This window comes from Numenius arquata, chromosome 9, assembly GCF_964106895.1.
Source record: "Numenius arquata chromosome 9, bNumArq3.hap1.1, whole genome shotgun sequence".
NCBI classification, from domain to species: domain Eukaryota; kingdom Metazoa; phylum Chordata; class Aves; order Charadriiformes; family Scolopacidae; genus Numenius; species Numenius arquata.
This window is the reverse complement of record NC_133584.1, coordinates 3,144,642-3,163,815: the sequence shown is the minus strand read 5'-3', so window position 1 is coordinate 3,163,815 and position 19,174 is coordinate 3,144,642. Positions and strand designations below refer to the sequence as shown.

Here is a 19,174-nt window from a genome sequence, read left to right as displayed (position 1 = left end):
CTGATGTTACTTGTGACTGTATCAGGTTCAGACTCTGCTTTCTCTCTCCATGTGCTTGTAAAAATGAAGGCGGTTTTGCAGGCGCTGGGAAAGGAGGGCAGGCTCTTCACCGGCGCTGGGCTGGGAACAGGCCACACATCACAGTGCTCCAGTGCACGCATCACCTTCTTCTTTCTAGACCAGAAACAGGGAAATACCAAAATCATGGTGTGCTGTGGGCATTTATTCTTTTGGTGTCTGTGTAGGATTACAAAGAAAGTAACAGTTAACACTCCAAGTTTGAAAAGTTTTGAAAATATCAACTGGATTAGAATATACATTTGGATACTAAATAAAGAGTTAGTTGGCTCAATGGCATATGTGTGATTTAAGTGAAGTGAAGTGTCAATTTAAGTGATTAAGAGGAACAATTTCACATCTTCTCTATAGCTGTTGTTAACCTCTAGGATTCTAAAATGTTGAACCAAATTCAATTAAACTCTGCATATTATGATTTTCTATACAGCAGTCATTATGGAATCCAAGCACAGGCTTCCGAACTGGAGAGCAGTAGCACCAAATGACATTGAATAAATGCTGCCTCGGAAGGAAATGTTATAGTTACTGATTTATAACCCTTGCTTCCTGCATGCCTGTTTTTCCAATGGTAGATTTCAAGCTCTACCCCAAAATCATTCCTCAGGCCTTATTAGATCTTAAAATATCACAGCCCAAATTGATCATCTCTGAAAAATAGATCAGAGCTTAACGCACAACGATCTGTGGCTTTACTTGATCCATTACATAATTCTTGGGAAAAGAGGCCGGGTTTTAATTGGACTATTAATTTTGGCTTGTAAGCAAGAGTAATAAGTGATGTCCTCTGAATCACTGGCAACTGTCTTGGCCTTACTCTTCCTAGGTGATGAAGTAGTCCCTCCTCAGTTGCTTGCAGTGGCATCACGTCTGAGGGACACGGCAGAGTTGTTCCAGTCTGATGAGATGCGCCCAGCGAACGACCCCAAGGAGCGCGCTCCCGTCAGAGTCAGGATGCTCAACGATGTGCTGCAGAGCTTGGAGAAAAGCTTCCTGGTTCATCGAGCTCCCCCAGGACTTTACAGGTATGGTGTTCTACATGTTCTTCATTTGAGCCCAAATAGCATCTCGTGTTGCTTGGTTTTCAAAACTGTCAAAAAAACTGTTTCAAAACTACAGAAAACATGAATTTATTACAATACAAGAGGTCATTAGAATGCAGCACTGCAGCGTTTCTGTCATGACATCACTGCTAACAAGACGTACGGAGCGATGGCAGCTCAGGCAGCACGACAGGTCCTTGTGTTAGACGGTACAGTAAGCTTTCAGAAGAAGAACATATTTAGAAATCTAATACTGCTTGACAAGCTCCACCTATATTTTATTTAAAACTTTTCCAGTTCATTGAAGATTCCGCATTATACAAGATACAGCGTAGCATTATTTAACATATTTAATTATATAGTAGTGTTCTTGGGCGCATTTCAACCAAAGGCAGTGCAGTGGAGTGAATGAGAGGGCCTCGGTCAGTCACCATTCATAACATCTCGTCTCTGGTTAGAATTATTCTCCAGTATGTATTCAGCTGCGCTACCCAGGTTGATTTGAAGACGTCATCATCATTCCATCGTTCACTTTTTAAGAAAAAAGTCTACAGGTCTGTTATCTCTCGCCATAGATTGCTCTACAAAGAAAAACCTTATGGCAATCAGTAGCTTAAAAAAAGTTTGCAAAGCAAATTTTAGGGGAAACTGGTTGGCATACTCAAAAAAAAGAGAGCACAGAAGAAACTGACACACTTATATACACAGGAGACAGAGAGGTGAATGAGGTATCTATGTTAATTAGGAAAATAAATGTGCTTTCAACCAGAACTAACAAAAGTAATAAAACAGAACTTCATCGCACTTGATGGGAAAAATTGTCAAATGTCAAGTGGAAGTGATTGTTTCAAATGGGGACAAAATAGACACATGGTAGAGGTGGGATTTGGAAGAAAAGCAGAAAGCTACAGCATCAGAAGGAAGAGATTCTTCCAAGCATTAGGGATGGTGTAATACAAATGCAGTCATCTTTTAACAAAAAGGAAAGGAAAGGAAAGGAAAGGAAAGGAAAGGAAAGGAAAGGAAAGGAAAGGAAAGGAAAGGAAAGGAAAGGAAAGGAAAGGAAAGGAAAGGAAAGGAAAGGAAAGGAAAGGAAAGGAAAGGAAAGGAAAGGAGGAAAGGAGGAAAGGAAAGGAAAGGAAAGGAAAGGAAAGGAAAGGAAAGGAAAGGAAAGGAAAGGAAAGGAAAGGAAAGGAAAGGAAAGGAAAGGAAAGGAAAGGAAAGGAAAGGAAAGGAAAGGAAAGGAAAGGAAAGGAAAGGAAAGGAAAGGAAAGGAAAGGAAAGGAAAGGAAAGGAAAGGAAAGGAAAGGAAAGGAAAGGAAAGGAAAGGAAAGGAAAGGAAGGAAAGGAAAGGAAAGGAAAGGAAAGGAAAGGAAAGGAAAGGAAAGGAAAGGAAAGGAAAGGAAAGGAAAGGAAAGGAAAGGAAAGGAAAGGAAAGGAAAGGAAAGGAAAGGAAAGGAAAGGAAAGGAAAGGAAAGGAAAGGAAAGGAAAGAAAGGGAAAAGAAGGGAAAGAAAAGGAAAAGGGAAAGAAGGTAGTTGTGGTGAACTCTAACAGTGTCCACAAATAAAATCCCTACAGCTATAATAAAGAAAATATAATAGTGATATTTGGGGAGGGACTAATTTACTTCATTCCTGCTGCAACTGGATTTATCATATAAAGAAATAAACCAAAATTTGATTACATAAAGTCTAATATTCCAGGTTTAGCACTGTCGTCTTTCTCGTCTGAATTGGTGTGGTGTTGCAAAGGAGCCATAAAACTACTTCGTATAATGTAATGTGTCTGTGTTGCATCGCAACGGCACATTGTTCAATCTGGCCCTGTTCTTTATTTGTAAAAATATATTATACCAAACCTTGGGATTCCCGTGAGAGCATTCTTTGAGGTCTTTCAGTATTTGAATTCTTGCAATGCTTTTGCAATATTATGTTTGTTACTCATCAGGTTGGGATTGCTTAGTGATATGGTTTAGTGGTGGTTTTTGTCAGTGTTGGGTTGACGATTGGACTCGATGATCTAAAAGGTCCCTTCCAACCGAGACAATTCTACGATTCTATTCTATGCTAGATATGCAGGTATCATGGGAATGAAATTTTTCACCGTCCTGCCCTCAGCAGTCCTTTGGCGCAAAGCGTGGTATTTGCACTGGCAAAGTAGATGGTGTGGAAGTAAAAATTTTGTCATTTTTCCCCTTCTGATTTCATAAAATTTGATACAAGATTTAATAGTAGACAATAAGGTTACTTGAGTTTGTAGGAAAACTTTGGATTTGACTTTATTCTGAACTATTTTACCTAACATCATCTGGAGTATATATCAACAAAGTACACCTTGTGTATCATCACTTAGATACTCAAAAAGTAATTATAGTGTAGATTTGCCTTTATTACAAATAGAATCGAGGACAGCAATAGATTTCTTCTTTCCTGTTCTGCCATTAAAACTCTGCAGTACAGTTTCTTTTCAAAAAAGCCTCTAACAATAGGTCTTTATTGAGGTTATTTTTTACTTTTTAGGGATTTAAAGTCCCTCTATTAATTGATGCAGTTCTACGAATCTGTTTTCTGTTCTGAAGCTATAATCGTATCACAGGAACACCAGAAGTACTTGAAAATCCTGATGTACTTTTTCTTTTTTTTTTTTTTGGCTTGTATAACTTTAAGCTTTTCTTTTTGTAATTTGGTAAAGAAAACAAACAAAAAAATCAGTCTCGCAGCCAGGACCTTGTGTGCCATGTTTCATCCCAGTCAGAAGATTGATGGGCAAGTTATAAACCCCTGAAATAGTGGTTTATAATGGAAATGCTGGCAGCCCTTTAACTATAGCAGCACAAGCAGTGCAGCAATAAATACTGGGCTTCATCTGTAAACAGAAATTTAGGATGCAGTTTGCAGCCTTGACCTTCAGGCTCCAACTGTGTTTAGATCATTAAGATTCCATAAATACTGTAATTTACAACCTTCCAAAGGAAGAAATTGTGTGCACAGTAAAGCACGTATTCTTCATGAAAAAATGATTGCTTCCTGTATACCCATTTGGACTCATATTCTCAACCTCAATCAAAATACTTGACAAATTTGCTGAAGTTTAGGCATCATTTTTAGGCTTGTGTTTGTCCTAATTCACAGCTCTATGGATCTGTAGGGTGTTTTCTCTTCTAGAGCTTTAATTCAAAAGAAAGGTGGATTTTTTTTGGTTTATTGCAGGTTGTGGGTTGCAACCTGCTTGTGTTTGGCCATTACAGGGGAACTAATACTTCTTTTCTATATCTTTTTTTTTTTTTTTGCATGATTTGTACACTCATTGCTATAGTTGTAGTCTCATGGTCTATATATGTACTTAAAAAAATAGATACCTCATTCCAGTCAGTGTCTTAGGACAACATTTGGGCATAATTGCTATAACGAGCAATAAAATTATCAAAAGTTACTAACAGAATTCAAATTACTTTAATTGTTGATAATTTTATTAGGATATCCTGAGTAAATTTCAATAATGATGATTGACATTGGCAGGTTGTTCAATACAGTGTAAGAAAACACGGTAGTTTAGATGATTATCCTTCTTGCCTTAACTTCATGACATTGAACTGAAAATTTGACAATAGCATATACTTTCCCCATGATATCCGGTTTCCAACTGAGCTGAAAAGATACAAGTGCGGCTTTCATCGGGGTATTTTAATCTTATCCGGAAATTTAGGCAGAGTGAAAAATAATAGGTTGAGAAATGTTATCCTGCTTTGAAAAGGTTACCCTGAGGCTTGATTTGGGGTTAGGATAAAATCGCTGAGTTTTATTGTACCTGAAGAATTTCTGTTATTCCCATTGGGAACCCCAGGTATATATATTTCCAAAATAAATGTTTTGGAACAAAATAAGATAACTATTGGTATTTTTCACTTATCTGCCTTTACTTCTCATAACATAATCATAATAGTGATAATTTTGTGATTTCTTTTTTGTCATTATTTTAATGGAGTAGTCAGTAAAATTTGTATATGTTTCTCTCCTCTGGCTGTTTCTTGCTTTCCACTCTCACAATGTGGAAACTCTTACTTGCACTGAAAGCTGCCACATATTTTCTGATGCTCATACTTTGATACTAGCACTAATAACCACAGATTGCACTGCAGGGATGTACGAAGCTAAGGTAAGAACAGAGGTCCTGTTACTTTAGACACTCTGAGTAGAAGATGATCTCAAGTATATTGTCCTCTCAATGAGATGGTCATTCTCAGCAGAGATATAATAAGATAATTCTATAAATGCCAATACATGGTAAGAAAAGCTCAAATTCTCACCCTCATCAGCATTCAGTAAAGCCCGTGTAGTTGCCTACTGGGGACAGAAGAAGATGCTTTATCTCTGTATTCTAAACAAAGGGTGCTTCAGCTACAAATAAACAGGTTGAAGCAAAGACCTGGGGCAGTTTCCCTGCAGTGGAAGTATCTTGGCTGATAAGGTCGAGGAAGTACTCGCTGACACGCGTCCTGGCCCTGATTAACCAAATCTCAATGTGGCTTCTGAGAGAGAATACAATTAATTTCTGTAAATGAATGTTCGTAAGTCAGGTAATCAGGCAAATGCGTCCATGCTGAGTGATGCGTCTCCTCCTTGTCTCTCTCCTGAACATCTTTGTCTTTTGTGCATCACCTGATCTTTAAAACTCTTCAATTCTCAAAGTCTCTTGTCGTGCTATTGCATGCTCTCCACTCCACCAGAATATTCACCCAAACACTGGCACAGCAATGGATAGCAACTCAGCCTGTATCTTCCTGGTGTTTATAAATATTGAGCTCAAACCTTACGTTTGCCTAAGACCAAGTAAGACCGTCCTCCTGTTCCTTGTATTTCTCCAGGTCCATGTCTAGAACTCAACCTAATCTTCATATGTGATGGCTGCTGTTGATACTAGGTGGATCCAGTAGAAAGGATTCAGGGTTTCCTAGAACACCCTGTGGTGCTCCTACCAAGATCTCCAAATCTAAAGGAGTCACTAAAACCAGAGTTTGTTGTCTTTGGTCTTTAAAAGTCAAAAAAATGGCACACGAGGGCTCAGGCTCTCACTTCTGCTCCAGTTTAGGTGGGTTTTATTCTTAATAAACCATTGCTTAATGATGAGTTATTCCTGACTGACAGTTCTTTTAACATTTTTTTTTAAAAGAATCTAAGTCAAGTTGTGTAAAATCTTTCATTTACGAGTTTCACCTTAGCTTGCCGAGTTTCTCCTGTCCGTTAAGGCAGTAGCATCTGTCACCACTAGTTATGGAGTTGTTGCAAGGGCCATTGTGCTACGTTTAGCAGATGGAATTGAGTGAATTGAGTAATAAGTAGGTGAAAAGTAAGGATTTTGAAAACAATCTGTGTTTTCAAGAAGGACCTCCAGCAGTTTTTATTGCTCATTTGTGCAAGTTAAACTTCTTCCTTTTGCTTCTTTATATCATGGATACCCAGGTGTGACATTAACACTTCATTGGGCTAAAAAATTACAACACCTTAAAACGCGCTGAATAAAATACTCTCTGTAAGCGATGATCTATTCTGCACCCTGAATTTGCCATAATGAAATGAAAGAACAATCAAAAGCTGCTTTAAGCACCACACAAAAAGATAATTTGCGTCACCGCTAATCTCCTGCCACTCAAGTGTTTGTTGTTCACTAGAACAAATGTTTTCTTTTCAGATTGAGGTTTGTTACATACGTTGCTGACAGATGTACAGAGTCGACTGGATTTATTTCTGTTTTGCTGATAAACAGCAGATTCTCAGGTGTCAAAATTCACATGCCCTAAGACTCCAGATTCTAGAGATAGATCTAGTAGGAAAATTAAAGTCTTTATTAAATCCCTATATGTAAACAAGCTGCTCGTTGGATTTACAGAGGACAAACATTAAAGATGCAAATATGCCACTGATCTTAAACAGTGACTTGGGGAAACGTGTAGTGCAATGTCATGTGAAAAAAAAATTCTTCTGTAGAGTTTCTACAGAAGACGGTAATTCTGTCTCATTGCGTTGACTCTTTGCAGATTATTTTTTTTTTTCATTTTGAACTCTTCATTTGTGGCTTCGAGTAGAAAATATCCCTGTGTACTTTGTTGTAATGTCTGAAATATTTTTGACTGACCTGAACCAAACACATGGAATATATATATTATTTTTTTCTGCAATGTATTATGTGGAGCAGAGAGTGATTTGAGATGGTGCTGATGATCCTTAGCGTGGGAAATACTGCAATGATTCAGGCTCTGCTGACAGTAGAAGATAATGTTCTCTCTCATATTGTCTGCCATATGCAATTTGTAAATACGATACTGGAATGACGTTGGGGGAAAAGGAAAGTACCGTGTACTGGTTTTAAAATAACGTACCTCAGATTTTGCCATCCAGTCAGAATAAATGAATTTTCATCTTACTGTACAGCAGTGATTTTCCGTTTGACTTCTTACCTTAAAATCTTGTGCCTTTCAAAATTTGCATCTCTTTTTCTTCTATAGTTGTTCCACGTCTTATAAATGGAGTTATGATGAGTGGTTTCACTTGTTTCACTTTCTAATCCTTCACTGGTGTTTCTTGGCTCTGCAGTTCTTCTTTAGCTCCCTTCTCTCTGATACACATTTGCCTGAATGTATTCTTTATGCCTAAAATGTCTTCCCATTTTCTTCTTCCTTCAAACCCTGCAGTGTTTGTGCTGTCTGGTTGTAGTTTGGGTAAGTTAGAGATGATGAACTCAAATATTCAGGACAGAAGAAATGAGGCTCAGTGTCAGTAAGACTTGCTCCATTGTAGCTCACTTCATGGACTGCTAATGGCACAGGAAATATTCCGGGGGTGGTTTTATGTTCTTCCCAAGAACGTGGGAAGGCAAAAAGAAGTTTGATGAGGAAGGTGGAGAGAGGCAGCTGTGCACTGTCAGAACACCTGAGATGCTGTGCGGTGCTTGGTCAAGCTTTAATTAATGTTTACTTGGAAGGTGATTTTTCTCCCAATTTTTGGTAGCAGACATTGAGTGAAAGGATCAGGTTCTGGTGTATGTGCTCCTGTGAACAGATGTCGTGTGTCTGATGGCCTGGACTTATCAAAATGGTGACAATCACGAGTCGGTACCCAGAGTTTTTACAGCATAGTCAAAAGTGTTTTTTATCATAAAACTGAATAGGCTGAGTCATCTCTGCAGATCACCCCTGATTAGAAAATAATTTATAAGATATAAAATGCTATAATTGCAATTCTTAACTGCCAGGTTATTTTTACTAGTCCTAAAACCAGAGACAAACCAGTTACGTAATGGCATGGCAAGCGATGATGTGAATTTAACTGGGTTGGTACAGACTAAGAAATATTTCCAATTAAATCCTGAACACTGGATTCTAATAGCACTTATATAGCTATCTCTACCTTTACAAAAATGCAATAACCTGTTTGGCACGATAATTTCAGTTTAAAATCATATTTTGAGTCAAATTTGTACATCCAAGTCAGTAGCAGAATCTGGAGTAACAACCTTGATATAAATATTTATTCACTGTATTCTTTTTAAACATTGTACCCAACTTCTACATGGAGGTATCACAAGGGTGGGAGGAAAAAGGAGCTTTATTCTCCCTTGAGCAGTGACCAGAAGCCAGACATAATTACTATCACTTCCTGCTCATTCAGGTGGTGCAGATACTCAAAATGGGATTTGAGGGACTGGGAAGAAGAAGATGAATCTGCTCATTCAGTGGATCAACATAATGTAGTGTTGGAATGAAGCTGTAACTCTGAGTAGCACAGGAAGCGTTCCCCAGGACACCTTTTGCCACCAGCGCAGCTCCCCAGAACAGGTATCGTTAGGAAAATGTAGGAACTGTTTAATTCATGATGGAACATTCATGTAGGAACAATTTACCAGCAGAATGAGCATTCTCCGTGCACTGGGCAACTTTGGGAAGTTCTCACCCAGTCCTCCCAGCCCCTCAGGCGGTGATTTTTCATTCTCTAGGCCAGATAGATAGAATTCATCCCCTGGGATATTGACTCTTTGACATTCATCCGTGTGTGGAGCAGCACATTTATCCTAGCGTACATCAGTAGCAATTACTAGTTTGATAATGCTTTTACAGATTCCTGCTATGGTTATTATTTTTTCTCATGACTGATAATAATGCTGAATTATGCCCTTTCTTAATACGGAGAAGATGCGATGAAGTGAGTGTAACTCGTCCTCAAAACACCTGATCCATCTGAGTGACAATTGAAATGGTTTCTCCTTTGCAATCCCCAATACATGTAATGACCATGAAGTAATGACTGTATTTGTTGTCTTGTAAATTTTTACTATTTAAAGAGCATTTGCTGCGTAAATACTACTGAATTAGCCATCTGCAGAGATGTAATTATGGTTGACTTTAAAGCTTATTTAAACAGGGAACATGAAAATCTTTTCATTACACCTGCAAAAGCAGAAAACCACTATAATTAGGGATTATGTCATGGCTGGAAACCAGGTTTCTCACTTCCCTGATATGAATGGCAAACCTGGGTGTACATACCTTAATTTATTTGTCCTTTATGTACTTCTCATGAATTTTCTTCCATCCTTTTAATTAGATTGATACGCTTGGAGATTTCTGTCCTTAGTATGCATCAGACCCATTATGGTTTCGATACAGTAAATATTGTTAAGTATATTGTAATTTAACACAGCGTTGGTGGCCCTTAGGACAAGTCTTCATCCAGGAAACTCCTCATGCTTTCAATGAACGTGCATGGTCTTGACCTTGCAAAGAGCCTGAGGTTTTTTGTATAATGACATTTATTTGAATATGTGGCCTTATTAGATGTTTTAGCCCATTTCACAGTGGTTGTTTTTCTAAGAGCTATTCAGCGAGCTCCGTGCAGCGCTCTCATGCCGCTGCCCAGCAACTCTTCCAACTGGGAGACAGTTCCCTTTCGGTTTCCCTTCCTGGAGATCTCACCCAGGTCTGTGCTTGGTGCTAAATAGGCCATGAATATTTGGCTGCAGGGAAAAATAGCCTGTGATCTTAGAAATTTATTTAAAGTACTAGGTTTTGAATTTATTAAATATGACAGAAACAATATTTTATACATTATTTCATTTTTCTTATAAACAGTAGGGTCGATCACATTTTTTAGATCCAAGAAATATGTGGTTCCACCTTTTTGGTCATGACAGGTAAGAACCACTCATGTATGTTTGAAATATTAACCAGGAACATTTCTTGAATATAGTAGAAAAATAAGTGGAATTCCTTGGAACAATAGTTAATATGTAAAACTCCCCCACTAAGGTGTTACCCAGGCAATGGATGGCAGGATCGTTAACAGGAAAATTAGCTTAACTGGGATAAAAAAAGTGTTAATTTTGTGTATTGAAGGTAATAAAAATATAACTTTAGGCCTTTCTTTAAAGAAGGTAGTATGACATGATTAATTTTTTATCCATAATTAACTCTTATGATAGTGACCTTTCTGATTTCGGCTATGATGATAATGGTCTCACAGTGTGGAGATACTTAAGATGATAAACCCAGTCAGGATCAGAACTGGAGATCAAGGTCAAGCCAATTTCCTGCGTCAAACACTGGCCGCTGCTCGCTGCGTTGTTTAGAAATGGTACCCCTCCTTAGGAATCGGATGTTTTACAGGATTTCCAGATAAAAATCCCTATGAAGCCTTCAGAACATCAGCTGTGAGCCATTTGGAAATAATTTTATTAATTCACTTCCCTCAAGTCCTTCAAAATAGTAGCACATCTGCTTTGAATTTGTACGTTTCAGACTGAGACATCCTTAAAAGAAAAATAGTTTCCTCCAAACGATTCAGCATAAGCATATGTTTCTTTCATTTGAAAAGCAAATGCAGCATAAATCGATCAAAGAACAACAATTGTTACCAACAGCTATGTTATCTGAAATATAACAAAGTATATTTCATACCGGTTGCTGCCAGCAAACAACGTTTTAAAATACAGTTATATTAATTTTGTTTGATGCATCATCACTCTGAAGTAGAGATGCAAGTCCTTGTTCTAAGAAATTGTAGAAAAAATGTTGAGGTATTTTCCAGGAATTGTTACATTTCTGTGGAGTATACATCGTTCTGCATCCGCCGCACATAGGGTTTGAAAGCTCTGGGGCAGAATCTGATAGCGTGTTTTGTGGCTTCTTCAGGAATTTCTAGATAAAATCACTTAATTAATTTCTATAAAACCCCAGACAAAATCATTCCTAATTAATTAGAGGACTGCTCTTTAGCAGTGATAAATAATAGCTTGCAACTTCTGCAACAAATGCACCCTAATTTTTCTTTTTCTTTCCACTTCTGTTTTGTGACTTCGCTCTGTTGAAGCTGTAGCATTGATTCTTCTTACTTACTGATCTTAATCTTACTTCCTCCAAAGTAAGAGAGAAATAAGTTTCCTAAACTCTGTAAATTTTCAACAGGAGAAAAACTGTGAGTGCAAAGTAATGTTGATGTTCAGCCCTTGCAAACAGGTATTTTATTGAAGCCTGATTTTACTCAAACTCAGTCTTTAAACTAGTGAGACTTCTTAGCTCCATTATTGTTATTTGAGGCTGTTCCAGAACATCAGTTTTCTTATGATTAGCAACTTGGCATCAACCTTCCAGCTTCCATTCGTTCATGGTTATTTTGTGTTATACTAGAAGCTGGTTTGCTATCATAAGCCACAAATATATAAAAAATTACAAGAAGAAAGGAAGTAAGTACTGTTTATTTAATGAAAATGAAAATGTTTAGCTACAGGTTGTCATAGATACAGCATCCCATTTGAAATCTTTTCCAAGCCATCACAAAGCAATGTCCTATTATCAGAAAATCAAGATTAACATTCATTTAGCTTTTTATTACTATTGACAGTAATTAAACAACTATCAAGAGAATAATTTTCTTACATGTTTCAGAGCAGGAAGTGAATGTTTTCTGTGCATGTTGAGTTTTGGTCGCAAAAAATTCCCCAACAACCTTTACTCAGCTTGATTTCTTTAATTGATCTTTCGCTTTCTTTTTAGATCCTGACTGTTTGTACGTGCAAATTGGAATCTAGTAGATGAATCTGTAACGCTCACCGGAGTAGGTTTAAAGTTGGGAAGGTCCATAGGTAGGGTTTGGATGGGTGTTTATAGCGTCAATTCTGATGGGGTGACCTCTTTAGGTGAAGGTTTTTAGGGGTGGTGGGTGCTGGCTGCTCTCTAAAGGATGGGGAACCAACATGGTGCCATGGCCAGCAGGGCAGTGGCCGCTCAACCCTGGCCAATAGTTCCCAAGCAGTGCAAGCAGGGGAGGCCCGAGAGGTGCTGTCAGATTCAGCCAAGAGCCTTGGTCATCAGGCAAGCCCACGGTGATGCAAGTCAAGCCGGGAAGTAGTCTACAGATCAAGATCTGGATCAATTGGCTGCAGGGCAGCAACGGAGCTGGAGACAGAACACCTACGGTGTAGCTCAGGCTGGGGCTGAAGACCAAGGCTGGGGTGAAGTGAAGCTCCTGGGCCTGTGAGCAGGGTGGGTGGGAAGTGGCCCAAGTAAGGCTGGTCAGGGCCAGTAAGACCTATTAGTGCACTTAAATCATAGAATTGTCTTGGTTGGAAAGGACCCTTCAGATCATTGAGTCCAACCATCAACCCAACCCTGACAAAACCACCACTAAACCATGTTGCTGAAGATCTAAGGCCAGCAGGGTGCATTGAGCTGAAACATATGCTAGAGTGAGGGTTGGCTTTAGTGATAATTCAGTAAGAGATGAGTGTGGTTTACAGCAATGCATTCATTACCTTTAAAAAAAGTACTGTAATCAAAGATAACTCTGCGGAAATAAAAGATAACATATCTTGTAACCGGCTATCATTCCAATTTGGCTTCTCTTTTCCCTTTGTTTATTTGGTAGCCAGTCAAGCCAAACCAAGCCTCAAGACACTTTACAGGGCTGCCAAAATCAGGATTTATTTTTTTAACAAGCCCTATTTTAAATTGGCCTCTCAGCAATGAATTCAGACTTGGAATAATTATCTCCTTATAGTCCCACGTCCCAACAGGATTTTGTCAAATGCAGACTTACCATAACCTCCATTTGCCATAATTGACTCAATTAGAGGTGTCCTAACTCCTGTCTCTTACACAAGCTAAATTTCCATCTGGCAGGGACAGAATTGATCTGGTTTACCACTGTCACATAACAATGCCTTTGAAATGCCTTTCAGTTGGTTAGACTTTGTTTAGGTTTGATGTCTGGATTAGCTGTAGCTTATCAACTGCTGATACCATGCAAATACCTACCTTTCCAGCTGACTTTCACCTTTGAGTGTACATACGATTTCGATATATCACTTTCTGTATATGGCTAGCAGCTCGAATTTTATAATTATAAACCTTCTGCCACAATAAGAGCTGTGACATAAAATAGTTAAGAGAAAATAACTGCATGTAAGTGTCAAAAAAGTTTAAAAAATAAAGAGAGGAAAGGAGAAGCCCTGTTGGAGATCAAAAGGATAAGGCACCCAGAGGATGAAGGGAAGATTTCTGTACCTTCACCATAAAAATCTTCTGAGGTACAAACTAGTGTAAATAAACTAGGATAAATCAGCTCATGCACTTTCCAGGGGAGAAGAATTCATAATATTTTTACGTCGTATAATAAATAAACACCCTGTGGAACTGGAAGTCCCAACATGGAAATACTATTATTAGAATGCATTTACTTGCCAGGTTCCAATAACATTTTATATTTTACAAACATGAAGGAAAACAAACTCCTAGATGTAAGAAAAGTGCATTCAAAACTGAACATTATCAAGAAAAAGGGAAATGCAGAGAATCCCTATTCTGGCGCGCTTTTTTTCTTGGACACTACAAGAAAAAATGATTTGGGGATTTATAAAATTGAATTTGTGAGGATGCTGAAGCAGGTCTAGTCACAGCACATTTTGTTAAACTGGAACAGACAGAGGCTGCCCACAGCATTTATCTGTGAACAATTCTAATGTGATTCCCCAGAGAAAACCTGCACTGGTTTTCTGCGGGACTGTACACTTGCCATCCTGTCCTAATGATTTAATAATTCCTTTTCAAAATCTCAAATGTAAGCTCTAAGATAGGAGGCTGTTTGTAAGTACCTGAATAATTCAGCTTCTGTTGTACATTACCTACACACAAACTTTTCTCGTAAGCTAAAAAATTCCTTTTTCACGACAAGACTAATGTAATAATCTCGTTTTATCTTGTACTGTCCAGTCGTTGTAATATAATCTGCAGAATAGTTTGAAGTTGTGTTAAACTCAAGATATTTTTAGTGTGATGTCATTCAAGAATTTGTCTAATCCATTTTGTGATAAACCAACATTTAACACTAATGATATTATTTTGATCAATTATGCTTATGTTCCTAGGCCTGCAAAGGGCTCATAAAAGTTATAGAAGAGGTTCTTTTAGAATTCATTTTTATAATTTCTTTGCTTTGGTTTACTAAGGCTGATTCATTTGTTTGGAGCCATTTTACCTCTTTCAGTGGTACTGCCTGAAGTTGTTAATTAGGTTTCCTACTTCAGTGTTGCACTTTTCAGGCCACTGTGATGTGTCATTGAAACAAGTCCATTAAGATGAATGATATGTGTTGTAATTTCATTAGTGTCATCTATAATGTATTGCGCTTTTCTGTTTAGGAGACTCTTTTTGTTTTGTGTGGGTCAGGCTGACTGTGTGAATTATATTTATAAGATCAAAATAGTTAAAGATGAAGGTAGATACTTAAGCAATTAGGCCAGAGGCTGGGATTGTTGTTTTAGAGGTGTAGGCTACAAAACCAATTTGTATTAAGGAATGTTTAAGTAATTGAATTTCACAGTATAAATTAAAGTCTCTTGGTATCATTATGCATGTTGTGGTCACATAGTGATATCTTGCACCAACGAAATGGCTGGGGTTTATTTTTCAGTCCGTGTGTAATCTTAAATGAAAACACTTTTCTGACTTGTAAAGGCTTGGAAGTAATAAACTGGACTAGCCATTTTTTTCGTTTGATGAAGCTTGGACAGAGATAAGAAGTAAAATTGTATAAATTGACTCTCATGAACATGCATAAAGAGACAAATCATTTTATGCAACAAAGGGGTGGCATGGCTTGCCAAGGAAAGATAAGTAATTGGAAAATATAACACCCTGGTGAGAATTTCTAGCAGAAAATCTGAAAAAAACAGGTGCCGTATAATGTTACTTATTATTATTTGCATAGATAGAATTCATCAAACAGCTAAGCTTTTTCATTAGACGCCGATTTGTGCTGCAGCCAGGTGGGATGCGCCAGGAATATTTGTCTTTTTCAGTGCCTTTTACCTGCCTGTGGATTGACTGTGGAATCACCTGTGATTCCAAAATCCTAGCAGTAGAGTTAAACTGTGTTACCATCCTTGTGTCAAGATAAACCATCTTTTCAGCCTGTATTCCACATTTGGAGCACATTTGAAGGTTGGATAGGAGAAGATCTGTTCCTATTCACCACAAACGTTTTCTCAGCAGTCCCCAGATGTTCCAGTCTTCAGGTCATTCTGGCTTTAGAGTCTAATTTCTAGCAGTCTCGGTTAGTGTTGCTCTGCTGATGGTTATTGTCTTATGGCATTTTTATTCGTTGACATTACCCCCAGTAAAGGAATAGAGGGATCGAAATACAGATCAAGATGCCACTATTGTAGGCATTTGGAGCAGAATTCTAGCTCGGCCAAACTCTCCCGGCCACCAGCACCAGACAGGACTGTCACATGCCTCCTGAGAGTAGAAAGAAATGTGATATCTCTAGCATTGCCCCTGCTTTTCAAGGGGTTTGTGGGGTTGTGAACAGCCGTCTATCTCCCTGTGAACTACAGGAACTATAGAGGAGAGTTCTTCAGAAGCCTGGTTCTGCTCGCACTGATCTTGGCAGGATTCCCTGAATTGATTTCGGAGGGAGCAAAATCAATCCCTGCTTTGAAAACTACAGTATTTCCCGTATCACAGCCTATCCTTAAAAACCAACCAACCAAGAATTTATCTGGTTCTCAGCATACACAGTTTTCATTTACTGTATCACAGAGATGCTTTAGGGACAGTCCATAATATAACTTTAGTCACCTTTGAGCCTAAGTTGCTGCATAGTCTGGAGGAACAGTAGCATCAGCTTAGAAGCAAGGAAGCAGGCAGTTGTCCTCCTCCAGCAAGCTGAAGAATCATAGAATCATAGAATTGTTCAGGTTGGAAAAGACCCTTGGGATCATCGAGTCCAACCATCAACCCTACTCTACAAAGTTCTCCCCTACACCCTATCCTCCAGGACCGCATGTGAACGACTCTTAAACACAGTCAGGGTTGGTGACTCAACCCCCTCCCTGGGCAGCCTGTTCCAGTGTCTGACCACTCTTTCTGTGAAGAATTGTTTCCTAGTGTCTAGTCTAAACCTACCCTGTTGCAGCTTGAAGCCATTCCCTCTTGTTCTATCACTAATTACCTGTGAGAAGAGACAAGCACCAACCTCCCTACAATGGCCTTTCAAGTAGTTGTAGAGAGTGATGAGGTCTCCCCTCAGTCCCCTCTTCCTCAAACTAAACAGCCCCAGCTCCCTCAATCGCTCTTCATAAGATCTATTCTCCAGGCCCTTCACCAGCTTCATTGCCCTTCTCTGCACTCGCTCCAGCAAGTAGAAGTTCCTGCTGCCCCATCTGCTTGTTGCTGTCCTCTTGATGGAGGTTTCTTTCCCTACTGAGCTGTTCCTGCGAGTGCTCCTCACGTGTTTCAGTCTAAATGATCTACATCAGTGATAACCTACTCTTTAAACTACATAAGCTGTCTTTCTACTGCAGGGTTTGACTCAAACCGTTTCCCTCCTCTGTTTAACACTACCATGTAGTGCATTGCAGAACACTAGAAATGGGTAGATATCTTGCTGTCAGGGAACAAAACGCTTAGCGTTCCTATCACACATTGCTGGGTTTGGATGTTCTTACCCAATATAGGAAGGTAAAAACATGGACTGAAAAATTGTCTTATGGGGATAGGATTTATTTCATATCTTTGAAAATCATCACCCCTCATTCAAAGCGTTTTTTCAAACGGGAAAACATAGGAGAAGATTGTAGATGTTTTGAGGTGTCATTTCTTGGGCTACTTCATTCCATTGCCTCTTCTAGACTGGCAATTAGATGACTCGTAATAAGATACACTTCTGTGGTCACCTGGCTTGCAGGTACTTGGCAGTTGTATTCTGAGTTTTGGGTTGCCGTTGTTGTGTCATGCAGTGAGGTTACTACCAGAGTGTCTCAGCGCTCTTGCTGGTTTCATTCTGTGAAACAACTTCTCCCCTGCCCCAAACACCTACCTTGTATTTCAGGATAAGGTCCTGCACCAAATCACGCGTAGCTTTCCTGTTTCAGATTTCACTCACTTGTGTTTACAATCAAAGGAGCTCCTGGGTGGAGATTTGTGATATTTACATGCTCTTCTAATTAGGATAATGATTACACCTGTTTTTAGATAACATTTGTAGCCCGCTTCGAAGAGTCTCATTGAAATCGCTGACGAGGCTCTGAATTCTGAGCCTTCAGCACCTCCTACAGATAACATTTCCAAGGGATCAGACATTACCTTTGCATGTGTTTTTATAGGAACCATTAAAAAGTCTTGCAGATATTATAGGAAAACACAGATTTTGTTTCATAAGGGTTTAGCCGTTGCTTCCATTTATTTCTTTCCTCAAGTATGTGACATTAAAGATGGGTTGCTCTTGTTCTGATGCCACAAAGGATTATTGATGAAATAAAGGCTCTGCTGAAGGCAATGCGAGTTTTACCATTGACTTCAATGCAGCTAGAATTCACACACCTCTGAAGTGTGAAATAAATAACAGGAGCAGATAGGGAAAAAAAAAAATCCATGCCTAAGGTCCACAGTAATAACCAAACTTTTTTTAAAGGGGAATAAATGGAATCCAGCTGAGGCATGAAATACTTCATGAGGGGTGTGATAGGTCCGGGCTTATGATTTTTAATAAAATCTTGAATGGTCAAAGAGGAATGTGAGATTTCTTTGAGGGATTCAGTGAATGTTTCGGTGTACGTACACCTGGATCAAGGAACAGATGCATTTTACAAAGCCCTAATAAATATGCAGTTGTCCTTCAGTTTCCCATGGGTCAGCTTTACTGTGCAGAATACGTATCACCTGTAGAGCGTGGCTGATGCTTGCAGAGTTTCTTGATGATTTTGGATGAATTGTTTTGAGTAAAAAGCTTACCGTTCTCCATTGTTCTCTTTTAGAAATATTCTGTACAGAGTAGATGAAAGGACAAGCCGGTTCTCAGTACTGCTGGAGGCACTGGAGCACCGCAAACTACATCAGTCAAACGAGACCGTTCAGGCAGCCTTGTCGGAGGTGCTGAGCAGCATCAATTCAGCTCAGGTTTACTTCAAAGCAGGACTGGATGTGTTTGAGCCTACCTTGGCCGGGAAGAAATGAGAGGATTCGCTGCATTCTAAGACGTTTGTTTACAATTCGCGAAACAAAAGTTCGACTTGGACCGGGATTTCTCTGAGGATGAAACCTTTCTCAACTTTTCTTTCGGTTGGCTCTTAAAGGTACTGCAATGCGTGGTTTTATAAATATAAAACAGTCTTTTGCACTGTTCACGGTATCCCTCAAATGTCTGTTTCTGAATGTATAAAACATAATGAGAGGGAATAACACTTAAGATATGATTTTTTAGAAGGACATCTGCTGTATTTTTATATGTAAAATATATTTTTATGATTAAAAGCTCAATCTTGCAAAGTACCTGCAATATGCTGAAGACCTGGTTCTGAGACACCCCAGCTGTATACCCGGGTGAGCTTGCCAGGCCTGCTCTGTCAGAAAAATGTGACTTAAGTATACTCTTATGTTCTTTAACTTCCTCAGCAAACTCATCTCCCTTACTCCTTTCAGAGTAAGTAGTTGAAGGATGTGGCGTTTCCTTGGGTATCCAGCACCGGAGTTAATCAGGAAATGCACCGAACACCCTCACCAGTGCAATC

General features: G+C 38.9%; 1 protein-coding gene across 1 annotated transcript in view; it reads left to right on the top strand.

Moving 5' to 3' along the window:
* Positions 1–18,620, top strand: part of NAALADL2 (N-acetylated alpha-linked acidic dipeptidase like 2) — a 240,202-nt gene extending 221,582 nt beyond the window's left edge. Inside the window, exons 13-14 of the mRNA XM_074153553.1 lie at positions 902–1,100; positions 18,422–18,620. Of these exons, the coding sequence (XP_074009654.1) occupies positions 902–1,100; positions 18,422–18,620 (398 nt within the window). The remainder of the gene's footprint in view (positions 1–901; positions 1,101–18,421) is intronic.
* The last annotated feature ends 554 nt before the right edge of the window (positions 18,621–19,174 follow it).